Consider the following 12839-nt stretch of genomic DNA (forward strand, 5'->3'; position numbering starts at 1 on the left):
GCCGGTCGGGGCGGGTCGGGGCGGGGCGGCCGGTCCGTGTGGGCCGGCGGCGTTGGGCGGCTCCCGCGGCCGTCGCCTGGCCGTGCTGCGGGCGCGGTCCCGGCCGGGGAGCATGGCGCCCTAGGGGCCGGGCCATGTCGAAGGGCAGCCGGGCCCTGCTGCAGCGCTGGGGCGCCAGCTTCAGGAGGGGCGCCGACTTCGACTCGTGGGGGCAGCTGGTGGAGGCCATAGACGAGTATCAGATGTGAGTGACGGGCCCGACAAGCGGGAGGGACGCGGGGCGCCCTCAGTCTCTCCTTAAGCCTCTCCCTTGGCCTTCCCCATAGCCTCTCCCTCGATCTCTCCCTCAGTCTTTCCTTCAACCTCGGCCTCCCCCCTTAGTCTCGTCTCTGCCCAAGTCTCCCCCTCAGTCTCTCCTTAAGCCTCTCCTTCGATCTCTCCCTCAGTCTTTCCTTCAACCTCGGCCTCCCCCTTAGTCTCCTTAAATCTCCCCCTCAGTCTCTCCTTAAGCCTCTCCCTTGGCCTTCCCCATAGTCTCTCCTTAAGCCTCTCCCTCGATCTCTCCCTCAGCCTTTCCTTGAACCTCTGCCTCCCCCTTAGTGTCGTCTCTCCCCTGGTCTCTCCTTAAGCCTCTCCCTTGGCCTTCCCCATAGTCTCTCCTTAAGCCTCTCCTTTGATCTCTCCCTCAGTCTTTCCTTCAACCTCGGCCTCCCCCTTAGTCTCGTCTCTCCCCAAGTCTCCCCCTCAGTCTCTCCTTAAGCCTCTCCCTTGGCCTTCCCCATAGTCTCTCCTTAAGCCTCTCCCTCGATCTCTCCCTCAGTCTTTCCTTCAACCTCGGCCGCCTCCCCCTTAGTCTCGTCTCTCCCCCGGTCTCTCCCTAAGTCTCCCCCTCAGTCTCTCCTTAAGCCTCTCCCTTGGCCTTCCCCATAGTCTCTCCCTAAGCCTCTCCCTCGATCTCTCCCTCAGTGTTTCCTTCAACCTCGGCCTCCCCCTTAGTCTCGTCTCTCCCCCGGTCTCTCCTTAAGTCTCCCCCTCAGTCTCTCCTCAAGCCTCTCCCTTGGCCTTCCCCATAGTCTCTCCCTAAGTCTCTCCCTCGATCTCTCCCTCAGTCTTTCCTTCAACCTCGGCCGCCTCCCCCTTAGTCTCGTCTCTTCCTAAGCCTCCCCCTCAGTCTCTCCTTAAGCCTCTCCCGTGGCCTTACCCCATAGTCTCACCTTAAACCTCTCCCTCGATCTCTCCCTCAGTCTTTCCTTCAACCTCGGCCTCCCCCTTAGTCTCGTCTCTCCCCCGGTCTCTCCTTAAGTCTCCTCCTCAGTCTCTCCTTAAGCCTCTCCCATGGTCTCTCCTTAAGCCTCCCCCTTAGTGTCTCCCTCAGTCTCTCCTTATTAATTTTTAATAATTTCATTTAATAATAATTTAATGTATTAAACAAAATTTATTTATTTTACTTGTACCTATCTATTCTATTTATTTTATTTTCTTAGTATGTTTGGTTTTGTTCTCTGTCTCACCCTTCTAGACTGTGAGCTCACTGTTGGGTAGGGACTGTCTCTATATGTTGCCAGTTTGTACTTCCCAAGCGCTTAGTACAGTGCTCTGCACACAGTACGCGCTCAATAAATACGATTGATTGATCCTTAAGCCTCTCCCTCGGTCTCTCCTTAAGCCTCCCCTTTGGCCTCCCCCTTACTGTCTCCCTCGGTCTCTCCTTAATCAATCAAATCATATTTACTGAGCGCATACTGTGTGCAGAACACTGTACTAAGCGCTTGGGAAGTACAAGTTGGCAACATATAGAGACAGTCCCTACCCAACAGTGGGCTCACAGTCTAAAAGCCTCCCCCTTAGTCTCTCCTTAAGCCTCTCCCTCTGTCTCGTCTCTTCCTCAGTCTCCCCCACAGTCTCTCCCTCAGTGTCTCCTTAAGTCTCCCCCTCGGTCTCTCCTTAAGCCTCCCCCTTAGTGTCTCCCTCAGTCTCTCCTTATTTATTAATTTTTAATAATTTAATAATAATTTAATTTATTATTAAATAAAATTTATGTATTTATTCTACTTGTACCTGTCTATTCTATGTATTTTATTTTGTTAGTATGTTTGGTTTTGTTCTCTGTCTCCCCCTTCTAGACTGTGAGCCCGCTGTTGGGTAGGGACTGTCTCTATATGTTGCCAGCTTGTACTTCCCAAGCGCTTAATACAGTGCTCTACACACAGTAAGTGCTCAATAAATACGATCGATTGATCCTTAAGCCTCCCCCTTGGCCTCCCTCTTAGTGTCTCCCTCAGTCTCTCCTTAAGCCTCCCCCTTAGTCTCTCCTTAAGCCTCTCCCTCTGTCTCATCTCTTCCTCAGTCTCCCCCACAGCCTCCCCCTTAGTCTCTCCTTAAGCCTCCCCCTTAGTCTCTCCTTAAGCCTCTCCCTCTGTCTCATCTCTTCCTCAGTCTCCCCCACAGTCTCTCCCTCGGTCTCTTCTTAAGCCTCTCCCTCGGTCTCCCCTTAAGCCTCCCCCTTGGCCTCCCTCTTAGTGTCTCCCTCAGTCTCTCCTTAAGCCTCTCCCTCTGTCTCATCTCTTCCTCAGTCTCCCCCACAGCCTCCCCCTTAGTCTCTCCTTAAGCCTCCCCCTTAGTCTCTCCTTAAGCCTCTCCCTCTGTCTCATCTCTTCCTCAGTCTCCCCCACAGTCTCTCCCTCGGTCTCTTCTTAAGCCTCTCCCTCGGTCTCCCCTTAAGCCTCCCCCTTGGCCTCCTTCTTAGTGTCTCCCTCAGTCTCTCCTTAAGCCTCCCCCTTAGTCTCTCCTTAAGCCTCTCCCTCTGTCTCATCTCTTCCTCAGTCTCCCCCACAGTCTCTCCCTCGGTCTCTTCTTAAGCCTCTCCCTCGGTCTCCCCTTAAGCCTCCCCCTTGGCCTCCCTCTTAGTGTCTCCCTCAGTCTCTCCTTAAGCCTCCCCCTTAGTCTCTCCTTAAGCCTCTCCCTCTGTCTCATCTCTTCCTCAGTCTCCCCCACAGTCTCTTCCTCAGTGTCTCCTTAAGCCTCCCCCTTAGTCTCTCCTTAAGCCTCTCCCTCTGTCTCATCTCTTCCTCAGTCTCCCCCACAGTCTCTGCCTCAGTGTCTCCTTAAGCCTCCCCCTTAGTCTCTCCTTAAGCCTCTCCCTCTGTCTCATCTCTTCCTCAGTCTCCCCCACAGTCTCTGCCTCAGTGTCTCCTTAAGCCTCCCCCTCATTCTCTCCATAAGCCTCTCCCTCAGCCTCCCCCGTAGTCTCTCCTTGAGGTTCCCCCTTAATGTCTCCCTCGACCTCCCCCTTAGTCTCTCCTTAAACCTCTCCCTCAGTCTCATCATCTGTTCCCCGCCGCCCCACAAAGGCCCAGTCGGGCCTCAGCCAGCCGCGCCCTCCCCGCTGTTCCCCTCCCCTCCCTTCCCCGCTCTTGTTTTTCCCTCCTCCGCCGCCGCCGCCCTCGGGTTCCCGCCCCTCTGTTTCTTTTTAAATCTCCTAAAGAGAGTTGCGGGCTCCTCGCCCACCACCCGGGAAGGCAGCATGTCTCCCCTCGGCCCCCCGCCTCTCCCACTCGGAAAGGGTGGCAGGGAAGCGGCGAGGAGGAACGAAAAATTACATCGATCAGTTTCAGAGCAGCATTTTCAAGGCGAAGGATACACTCTCCCAGCACACACACACACACCACACCCCGTTTCAATCGCTTTGGGTGGAGCCACAGCATAAGATGTGAGGGGAAGAGAGCAAAGTGTGAAAACGAACAAAACCAGCGGAAGACCGGCTCCCGAATCCCCGCTTCCTTTTCCTGGATCCAAACGCCAGCTTCAGGGCCCATATGGGTACCAGTCTATTCCCACCCTGCCACTTCGATCTGCCCTGGCCTTCAGAAAAGTTGTAGGGTTACTCTTCAATCAAACACTAGATTTAAAAAAAAAAAAAGCTTTGAGTTTTGCGATCGGAGAAAGGAATTAAGTAACCAAAAGATGGTATTGCTTTCAAGGATTTGTTCTGAGCGAGGGTTAGTAGGAGTGGAGTGTCTTCAGTCGGTCAATCTTATTTATTGGACACATACTGTTGTGGACAACTATACTATTTGGGAGGATTCAGTATAACAACAGTTGTTGGTCACCTTCCCTGCCCACAATGAGCATACAGCCTAGAGGGTGTCTTTTGTGTATGAGTGGTTTTTCTTTAATAAGCGGAGCATGGTCTACTATGAAGAGCTCTGGATTAGGAGCAAATAACTGGATTTTCACCTCCGGCCCTGCCACTGCGATAATTATTTGTGCCTTTAGGCAATTTCATCTGTAAAGGGTGAAAATAAACGGGAAGTTGAGTAAGGACTGTTAAGTGCTTGGAGTTTTTGTTTTTGGGGTTTTTTTGTATAATATAGTGAAAATAGAAATCCTCAAGCTGGGAAAAACAGATCAAAAGAATGGAACTGTATAATCTACTGCCCCCAAATCAAAATGACTCCAGATTTCATATGAGCCCCCTGGTTCACATGTTTATGATAGGACACTCAGTTATGCTTATACATTATATATTATACATTACTAATGCTTGTACATGGTTAAGATGCGTACTTATTCTGAAAGCCCCACGTGGTACCTGATTACCCTGTATATGCCCCAGCACTTAGTGCTTGGCATATAGTAAACGCTTAACAAATACCACAATTACAGAAAAATTATTAGAGGTAGCAGATCTTAGGCATTATTTTCAAATTACATATTTAACACGTGTTCAATCCTGATACTGGTTTCTTAATGAATGAACACTAATAGAAGTGTTGTTCATTTTACAGTACCCTTCCGCACTCCCACTGGCATACCCACTCAAGTTTATGAAACTTTCTCTGCTTTCCCCTTCTGCCAAAGAGCAGCACCCTGCATTTGCACTTCAAAAGGACTCTGAGAGCCGCTGGAAGGAAGCCACACCCCCACTTTGTCATTCAGAAATACACTCCCAGACAGACCTCCGATTCCTCTGTTGTTCTGCTCCTTTTGCAGCAGCAGCAGCAGCAGCTCATAGTTCAGGCACTTCAGGTGCCTTTGGAGGGAATAATGGTACTGAGGTCATTTCTAGAGGTAGCTTGCCATCCAAAGGGCAGAGATTATGAAAAGATGAAAGGGATTAGTTTTTTTTTAAGCCCCAGTGGAGCTTTGAGTACAGAACCAGGATGCTAAGCGTTTAGGAGAGATAAGGTAGGGAGGCGGGGAAGATAGGGGAGACACCCACTTGCATACACATTCACTTCCTGAGGGGCAAAAGTTAATAGAAATAGCGGGTTAAGGCAACAGTGCTGGCTCATTGAAATTCTCACCATGGCTGCTCAGAGTGGAGCCAGTGGCTCTTCAGAGACCAATTGGAAACTGGTGGGAGCGCCAAGGAGCTGGCTGCCACAACGACTTTATAATTGACTACTTTGTGATAATCCTGCTCTGTGACTGTTATTGACAAAAACAAGTCTGTTGGGCCCAGAGGATCGTGGGATCTAATGTGACACTGCCCTGCCCAATTGATGAATGGTTGGAAGAAACAATGATCCATCTCAGTGCCCGAAAACTGTAATAGGGGTGCTTGGAGGATGAGAACCACTTAATATTTCAAACTTTCTGTCTACGTGATTATCTTTCCCTTCTAATACGAACGTGTCTACCAACTCTGTTGTGTTGGCCTCTCCCAAGCACTGCACACAGTAAGTGCTCAGTAAATACATTGATTATGGACTTTTCTTATGTGATTTTGTCCAAACTCCTCCCTGAATCCTTGGTGACATTCACTGTCATCTAGATTGCCTTTCTTTTGCACAAAGATCTTAAGAAGTGGTTACATTTAGGTACTTTTGTGGGAGGTTGAAGAGGAGGACCAGCACTTCTGGCCATGTACTCTTAGAAAGGACTTAGAATAGCTGGAGAAGAGACAGTGGAGGGGAACCTAAATGCTTGAAGTGGGTGGTTAGATTATGACTTCCACCTGGAAGGAAATGCCCTGTGTTGGAGACGATTGAAGTTTTTAAAATTATAAAAATCATGAAGGCTGTGGATTTAAGATGGTCAGTTCAAAACAAGGAACACATCACAAAGCAGGTGGAAAACATGGAATTCTTTCCTCTGAGAAATTCTAAAGGGTTTTGGGCAGTGAATCTGGGAAATTCAAGAGGTCCCTAATGGGTTACTGAAAGAAAAACTAGGGAAGGATTGACCTGGAGCGTAACAGGTATACTGACATTGCTGTTCATTGACCAAAGATAGGATACTGGATGGGCTTATTGGTCTGACATTATTAACCTTTCTTATGTAATTCCTAAATTCTAAGGTGGACCATTGATATGAAGTGCTAAAAATAGTCTAAAAATTTCATCATGCTTTTGGAGTAATATAGTAAGCCCCTTGTAGTTGGTAATGATTTAGGGGAATTTAGCAACTTGAACTACATGAACTGTAACTTCAGAATTAAAAAAAATTCATCTAAAATCATAAATGAGATAATTGTCTGTTCTTGGGGATAAGCTAAAAGTGGTTTTCCGATCATTAAGTACAAGCATACAAGGTCGTGAGTTCAAAGACTACAATTCTCATCCTTCGAATGGATCCTGGGGGCTGTTTAAACACGCAGAGAGGAATCTGCCTGATAGAAGTTATTGCTCACTGCGTTTGCAGGTGATCTCAAGCTGGGGGTCTGTGAGGAGATAGGTGAAAATTAGCCCTGGAATTCAGAATGATGCTGACAAAGTTGAGAAACGATCAGAAACATTAATGCAACCGAGACACCCCCTAAGGTCCTGGCTGCTGGAAAGAAAAGTGCCAGATGGTTCATAAGCCTCCATGAACTCAAAAGTAAGCTGCCACTGCATTTGTGGGACTTCCTAAAATAGTGCCAAGGCCTATGATGCCTTCAATGTTCTCCAGGAGGGTCTGTTTCAAGGCAGGATCACCTCTTATTCTAGAGGAGTCCCCCGTGGGACAGGTTGCATTTGGATTGCCCCAATGAGGTGGTTCTAACTCTGTCTTTGAAGACATTTTAGTAAGTCCCCAGAAGCAACGGACCTTTAACTTCCGATGAACTCTCCCAGATGGTTAGTATAGTGTTTTGCACATGGGAAGTGTTCAAGTGCCATTAATGATGATGAGATGGAGGGGAGCGGGATCAATCTTCCCATATGGGATAACCCGAGATACCAGGGTTGTAATGGCCCCGGGGCAAACCCCCTGTGGTGGCTTGGGAGCAGAATGGATGCCCTGGATCTACCTCAGGACAGATTTCCTTCCTGCCATAGCGGGGTGGATGGTGGCATTGATTGAATCATGCAGCAAACACCAGTTGGCCTTTATATTGGAATGTTCTGATGCATTTTAGAGAGATGTTACTCAATCACCGATTATATTCCGAAGGATATACATTGAGGTAGGGAAGATAAAATGCACAAATGCAGAATTGTACTATATGTGAGGCAGGTTGAAATAGAGACATCCTAGTGGGTTGTAAATAAAATGAGCCTTTATTATAGTGTTGTTCAACAGTGAACATGATGCAGGAGTAAAAGCATACAATGTGGAAAACATGAGCCGTAATGAGTACTCAGGACATCTACCTGTACTGAATATTTCTTAGAGTATTATGTCCAATTCAGGACTTCCCCAGTTTGAGGGACACAGATAATTTACAAGGAACCTTCTGAGATTTTATTGTAATAATAGGTTAAAGTATTAAAGTAATACAGGGAAATCAGGTTGGCCTAGGGTGGGGCTCACACTTCTACTCCCCATTTTACAGATGAGGTAACTGAGGCACAGAGAAGTTGAGTGACTTGCCCGAGGTCACACTGCAGACAAGTGGCAGAGTTGTGATTAGAACCCACGTCCTCTGACTCAATCAATCAATCAATTGTATTTATTGAGCGCTTACTGTGTGCAGAGCACTGTACTAAGCGCTTGGGAAGTACAAGTTGGCAACAAGCCCAGGCTCTTTCCACTAAACCACGCTACACCAACCAGCCTAATCCGTGACCCACTCAATTCTTGAAATTGCTATATTGTGACTGCGCATGTAGATTGTTGGTTTTGGCTTTGCTGTTAGAGGGGAATCTTCTTGAGTTGAGGAGCCATGCAGAGCATTTCTAGATGTGAAATAGATGTGAATTCCCTGAGTCATTGAAGATTCATGGGAGATGGTTGAAAGATTTGAAAATAAAACCCACCTGAAAAGGTTAAAGGATAACTGGGGTTATCTTGAAGAGAAGCTGAGGGAGGAGATAATGGTCTTCAGATATCTAATGGGCTTTGGAGTCAGAGATCATGGGTTCAAATCCCAGCTCTGCCAATTGTCAGCTGTGTGACGTTGGGCAAGTCACTTAACTTCTCTGGGTCTCAGTTCCCTCATCTGTAAAATGGGGATGAAGACTGTGAGCCCCCTGTGGGACAGCCTGATCACCTTGTAACCTCCCCAGCGCTTAGGACAGTGCTTTGCACATAGTAAGCGCTTAATAAATGTCATTATTATTATTAATATTCTCATCATCTAAAGGGTTATTTTCTAGAGGCAGTCTTGCGTGACTCAGTGGAAAGAGCACGGACTTTGGAGTCAGAGGTCATGGGTTCGAATCCCGGCTCTGCCACATGTCTGCTGTGTGACCTTGGTTAAGTCACTTAACTTCTCTGAGCCTCAGTTACCTCATCTGTAAAATGGGGATTAAGACTGTGAGCCCCACGTGGGACAACCTGATGACCTTGTATCCCTCCCAGCGCTTAGAACAGTGCTTTGCACATAGCAAGCGCTTAACAAATGCCATTATTATTATTATTATTATTATCATTATTCCATTTCCAGCGATACAGGTCAAAAGGTGTAGTAGGAGAGTTTAAAGTAGATTGAAATGGGTTATAAAGGAGTCTTATTTGTGAATTCATTTTTATATTTATAGTTTTAAAAATGCCTTAGAAACCCTTGTCAAATGATAAGTGTTGCTCTATTTGAAGCAAGATAAGTGAGACAAGTTGTGAAATGAATTTTTCAGGATTTGAGAATTTAGGTGAATTATTATTGAATAATGTTAGTTGCCTTGGTGTACACAATACATGCACACAGTTACTTTCTTGGCTTGTTTAAGAATACTTTTCACTTTAATATTACAGTTTTGATTCAGACCAGTTTGGAGTGTAAGCTATTAGAGGTAGAAGCCAGGCAAATCATTAGGTATTGATCTTTTTTTGCCTTGTTTCGTATGATGGCCTACAGAGCACCAAGCACATGTGTACCTTAGTGCTGCTCAGCAATGAGGATGAAGCCACGACTGAATTAAGTATTTCTTCTATGTGAAATGAATTAGTGGTTTTGACCCAGGATCTGGTAGATTTAATACCACAGATATTTGGCATCCAAATATACCATTTGCAAAAGATTGTTCATCTACTAGAAATATCAGTATTGAGAGACATACTGCCGAATGAGCTACTTGGATAAATTCAGCCATTTCATTAATCTCACAGATTTCCAGCCTGCCACTTCAGTGATGGAAATTTAATTTTTGGCAGGGAAAGGGGTGTCAAATACCAAGTTTTTCTGTCAGTACTACAGCACCCTGAGAGTTTGTGTATGTTGATTAAAAATGCACACCCTGAAATATAAAACTGCTTTCATCACTAGTGGGAGGAAACACAGCTGCCGTTGCAGATTTACAATAGCAAGAGAAAAATGTCATATCCAGTTTAAACTGCACAGGGAAATTGAGTATGCAGACTGTGTACCTAAGTTGAAATTCAGTCCAGGTTACACGCACGTACAACCCAGGGAAGAGATGTCACTTTTGAAAATATTTTTGAAGCCGAACCTCTGATCGTACTTTCTCAAAACACTAATGATTAAAACTGTTGTATTTAAGTGCATACTAAATACCAAGCATTAAGTACTGGGGTAGGTAAAAGATCATCCCCTTCCCCAGCTAAGCCCTCATTTCCTCCTCTCCCACCCCTTCTGCATCGCCCTCGCAGGTGGATTTCAGTCTTTATTCACCCCTCCCTCAGCCCCTCACCACTTAGGTACATATCCATAATTTATTTATATTAATGTCTGCTTCCCTCTCTGTACTTGCTGTGGGCAGGGAATTTGTTTACCAGATCCTCAAATACAGTTGATTGAGTGACTGATTTACAGAGAGAGAATGGGTACATAACCCCCATTTTACAGATGAAGAGACGAAGGCACAGAGAAGTTAAATGACTTGCCCAAGGTCCCACTGCAGGCAAGTGGCAGAATCTGGATTAGAACCCAGATCCTCTGACTTCCAGGCCTGAGATCTTCAAAGTTATCTCCTTCTAGAACAGCAGGCCAGTTACTGAACAAATGAAGACGTGCGAAATGGTGTAGTGGATAGAGCATGGGCTTGGGCATCAGAAGGTTGTGGGTTCTAAACTTGGCTCTGCCACATGTCTGCTGTGTGGTCTTGGGCAGATCACCTCACTTCTCTGTGCCTCAGTTACCTCATCTGTCAAACGGGGATTATGTGCCCCATGTGGGACAAGGGACTGTATCCATGCCAGTGCTTGGTACAGTGCCTGGCACATAGTAAGGGCTTAACTAATACCATAATTATTGTTATTATTAAGCCCTTGAGCTATTCATTTAGCGTGATTTTGATTAAAGCTGCTGTGACTTTGAAAGCATTATGAAACAGTTCATTGATGTGTGACTTCCCCTTCAGGTCTTTGAAAAGGCTGAAACTATATTAAGTTATTGTACCTGGAACAATATATTCTCTCACCCGACAAAATAAGACATTCATGAATTCTTTTTTCTCACAGATTAGCAAGACATCTTCAGAAAGAGTCCCAGTCTCAGCATAATGATTCTGAATTTACTGAAGAACAAAAGGTACCTTTTAGAACTTGCTTAATGATATCTATTTTTCCGTGAAGCAGTCTGTATTCAGGGAGAGTCCACTTGCCGAGCATTGATCTCAGCGCTTGGCAGAGTGCAGTTGAACCTGAATAAAATGGTTTCTGTCTTTAGATTCTCTTTGTTTTATTTTCATAATGTTATTGACCTTTTAAATAAGGAGGATCTACTGATTTTGTAATTTCCTGCTATGAGCTTTCCACTGTCACAAATCACGTATTTGGTGATTAAGAGGTGATGACTTAAGCTTTATCCTCCTGGACTACGGATTGTTTTAATTATCTAAACCATAAAAAAAAACAGGCCATGCCACTGCTTTGGGTGAGTAGCCTTTCACTGGAGATCATCCACAGCTTGAAGGCAATTGCTTGCCTTTGAGGACAGATCAAGCACTCTGCTTTTCAAGTTAATAAAGCAGCCTAGAGAGTAGGGGGCAATTGCTCTCTACCCATACCACACAGCTAGATCAAACACAGTAATGGGAGATTGAAGTGGAAAGCAAAATAAGTGCTCTGGATGGCAAATTTTATTTGGCCAGCATTTGTGGTCCCCCATCAGTCCTCCCGCCCCGTAGCACAAGCGGGCAAAAATGGGGGTGTTACCAAGGAACAATGATTTCAAGGCATGGAGACTTTCTCTTGTATCTTTTTCCCTGCATTCCCGAGTCATCTGCTGCCCCAACTCGGCCTTGCAGGCTGTGGTCCTGAAATTTCTCTCTGCTTTTCCCAAGCTGACCTAGCGATAATGTGAGAGCTGTGGACATCAAAAGATCATATTCAGCACTACTTTAAATTTTCATTCCCAACTACAGTTTTTAATGGGAGGGTGGCCTTTTTTCCCTCATTTTTTGGCTGGTGGTTTGGTTTTTGTGGAGCCATCTGTGGAGCTGTAGAAATAGATTAGGCTCTGAGACTGCCCCTTTTATGTGAGTGCTCTAATTGTCAAATATGCCCTGATGTGCACCATTGGCTGTCACACAACGGCATATTTCATTTTGAATTACATTTGGAAAACAAATTATTTAGCCCTAGTGACTGAGCTGCAGATTTTTGAAAATTGAAGAGGTTTAGTCATACGGGGGTCTATGGGAATGTATCGTCAGGGATATTAACATGTTTAAAAATACTGAACTTTTAAGAAGATACTTTGCCTTTTTTGCATTCAGCATTTCTGTTGTATCAGTTCAGCTCTGAAAGCAAAGTTTGTTGAAACCTCTTTATAAAGATTCTCTTTTCTCTCGTCTGGCAAAGTGCATGAATTGAAATTGGTTAAAGTTCTATAATGTAAAAAATATGGAATTCTTAGAGTGCACATGATGAGGTTGCATAATTCTCGTGTATTAATTGGGAGTAAGTTTATAAATGGTATAAGAGTTTAAACATGCATTTAATGGATAAATAAGCCATGTAATATTTTTCCAGTAAATACTCAGTAATCTTTTGTTGTGCATTAATTTTTCCAGGAGATTGTGTATTTACTTCTGGATTTTTGCTTTACAAAAATGTAAAATAAATTTGAAATATTGGCGGCTCGCTAATAAATAATCGGCGTGAATAGAGAGGTTTTCATTGGGTAGATTTTGCTGTATCTTCAGGAAGGCAGGGCATCATTACTTTATTGGTTGTATGTGGTTAGGTTTTGTCTTGTCCAAAGGTCCTACTTTTTTTTCCTTCTTAAATGAATTCCTTCTCTACTCACCCTTCTCAGATCAGTTCATTGAAGAGCCTTTTCTTCTACCTCAACCAGGTGACAAGATTATTGAGCAGCAGATTGGCCATCCTTACCCTCATGACCCAATCAAGAATAACAGGATTGCTGTGCTTGTAGGCAGCTCCCTCCCATTCAGATGAAATCATCTGGCCTGATGAACTCTCCTCAACTGGATCAGGGTTGATTAATAGTTCACTGGGTTCAGCGGTGGCCTCACACTTACCCAAACCCAGGAATATTTTGAAATGTATGA

The 12839-nt window shown here is 45.3% G+C and overlaps 1 protein-coding gene across 6 annotated transcripts in view; it reads left to right on the forward strand.

Annotated features, from left to right (window-relative positions):
* The first annotated feature begins 108 nt into the window (after positions 1–108).
* The window catches only part of AIDA (axin interactor, dorsalization associated), a 35964-nt gene continuing 23233 nt past the window's right edge, over positions 109–12839 (forward strand). For all 6 annotated transcript variants that reach the window (XM_038760901.1, XM_038760904.1, XM_038760902.1 and 3 more), the window contains exons 1-2: positions 109–244; positions 10783–10852. In XM_038760901.1, coding sequence (XP_038616829.1) covers positions 135–244; positions 10783–10852 — 180 coding nt within the window. In that variant the 5' untranslated portion in view covers positions 109–134. The remainder of the gene's footprint in view (positions 245–10782; positions 10853–12839) is intronic.

Source organism: Tachyglossus aculeatus, chromosome 19 (genome assembly GCF_015852505.1).
Source record: "Tachyglossus aculeatus isolate mTacAcu1 chromosome 19, mTacAcu1.pri, whole genome shotgun sequence".
Taxonomy (NCBI): Eukaryota; Metazoa; Chordata; class Mammalia; order Monotremata; family Tachyglossidae; genus Tachyglossus; species Tachyglossus aculeatus.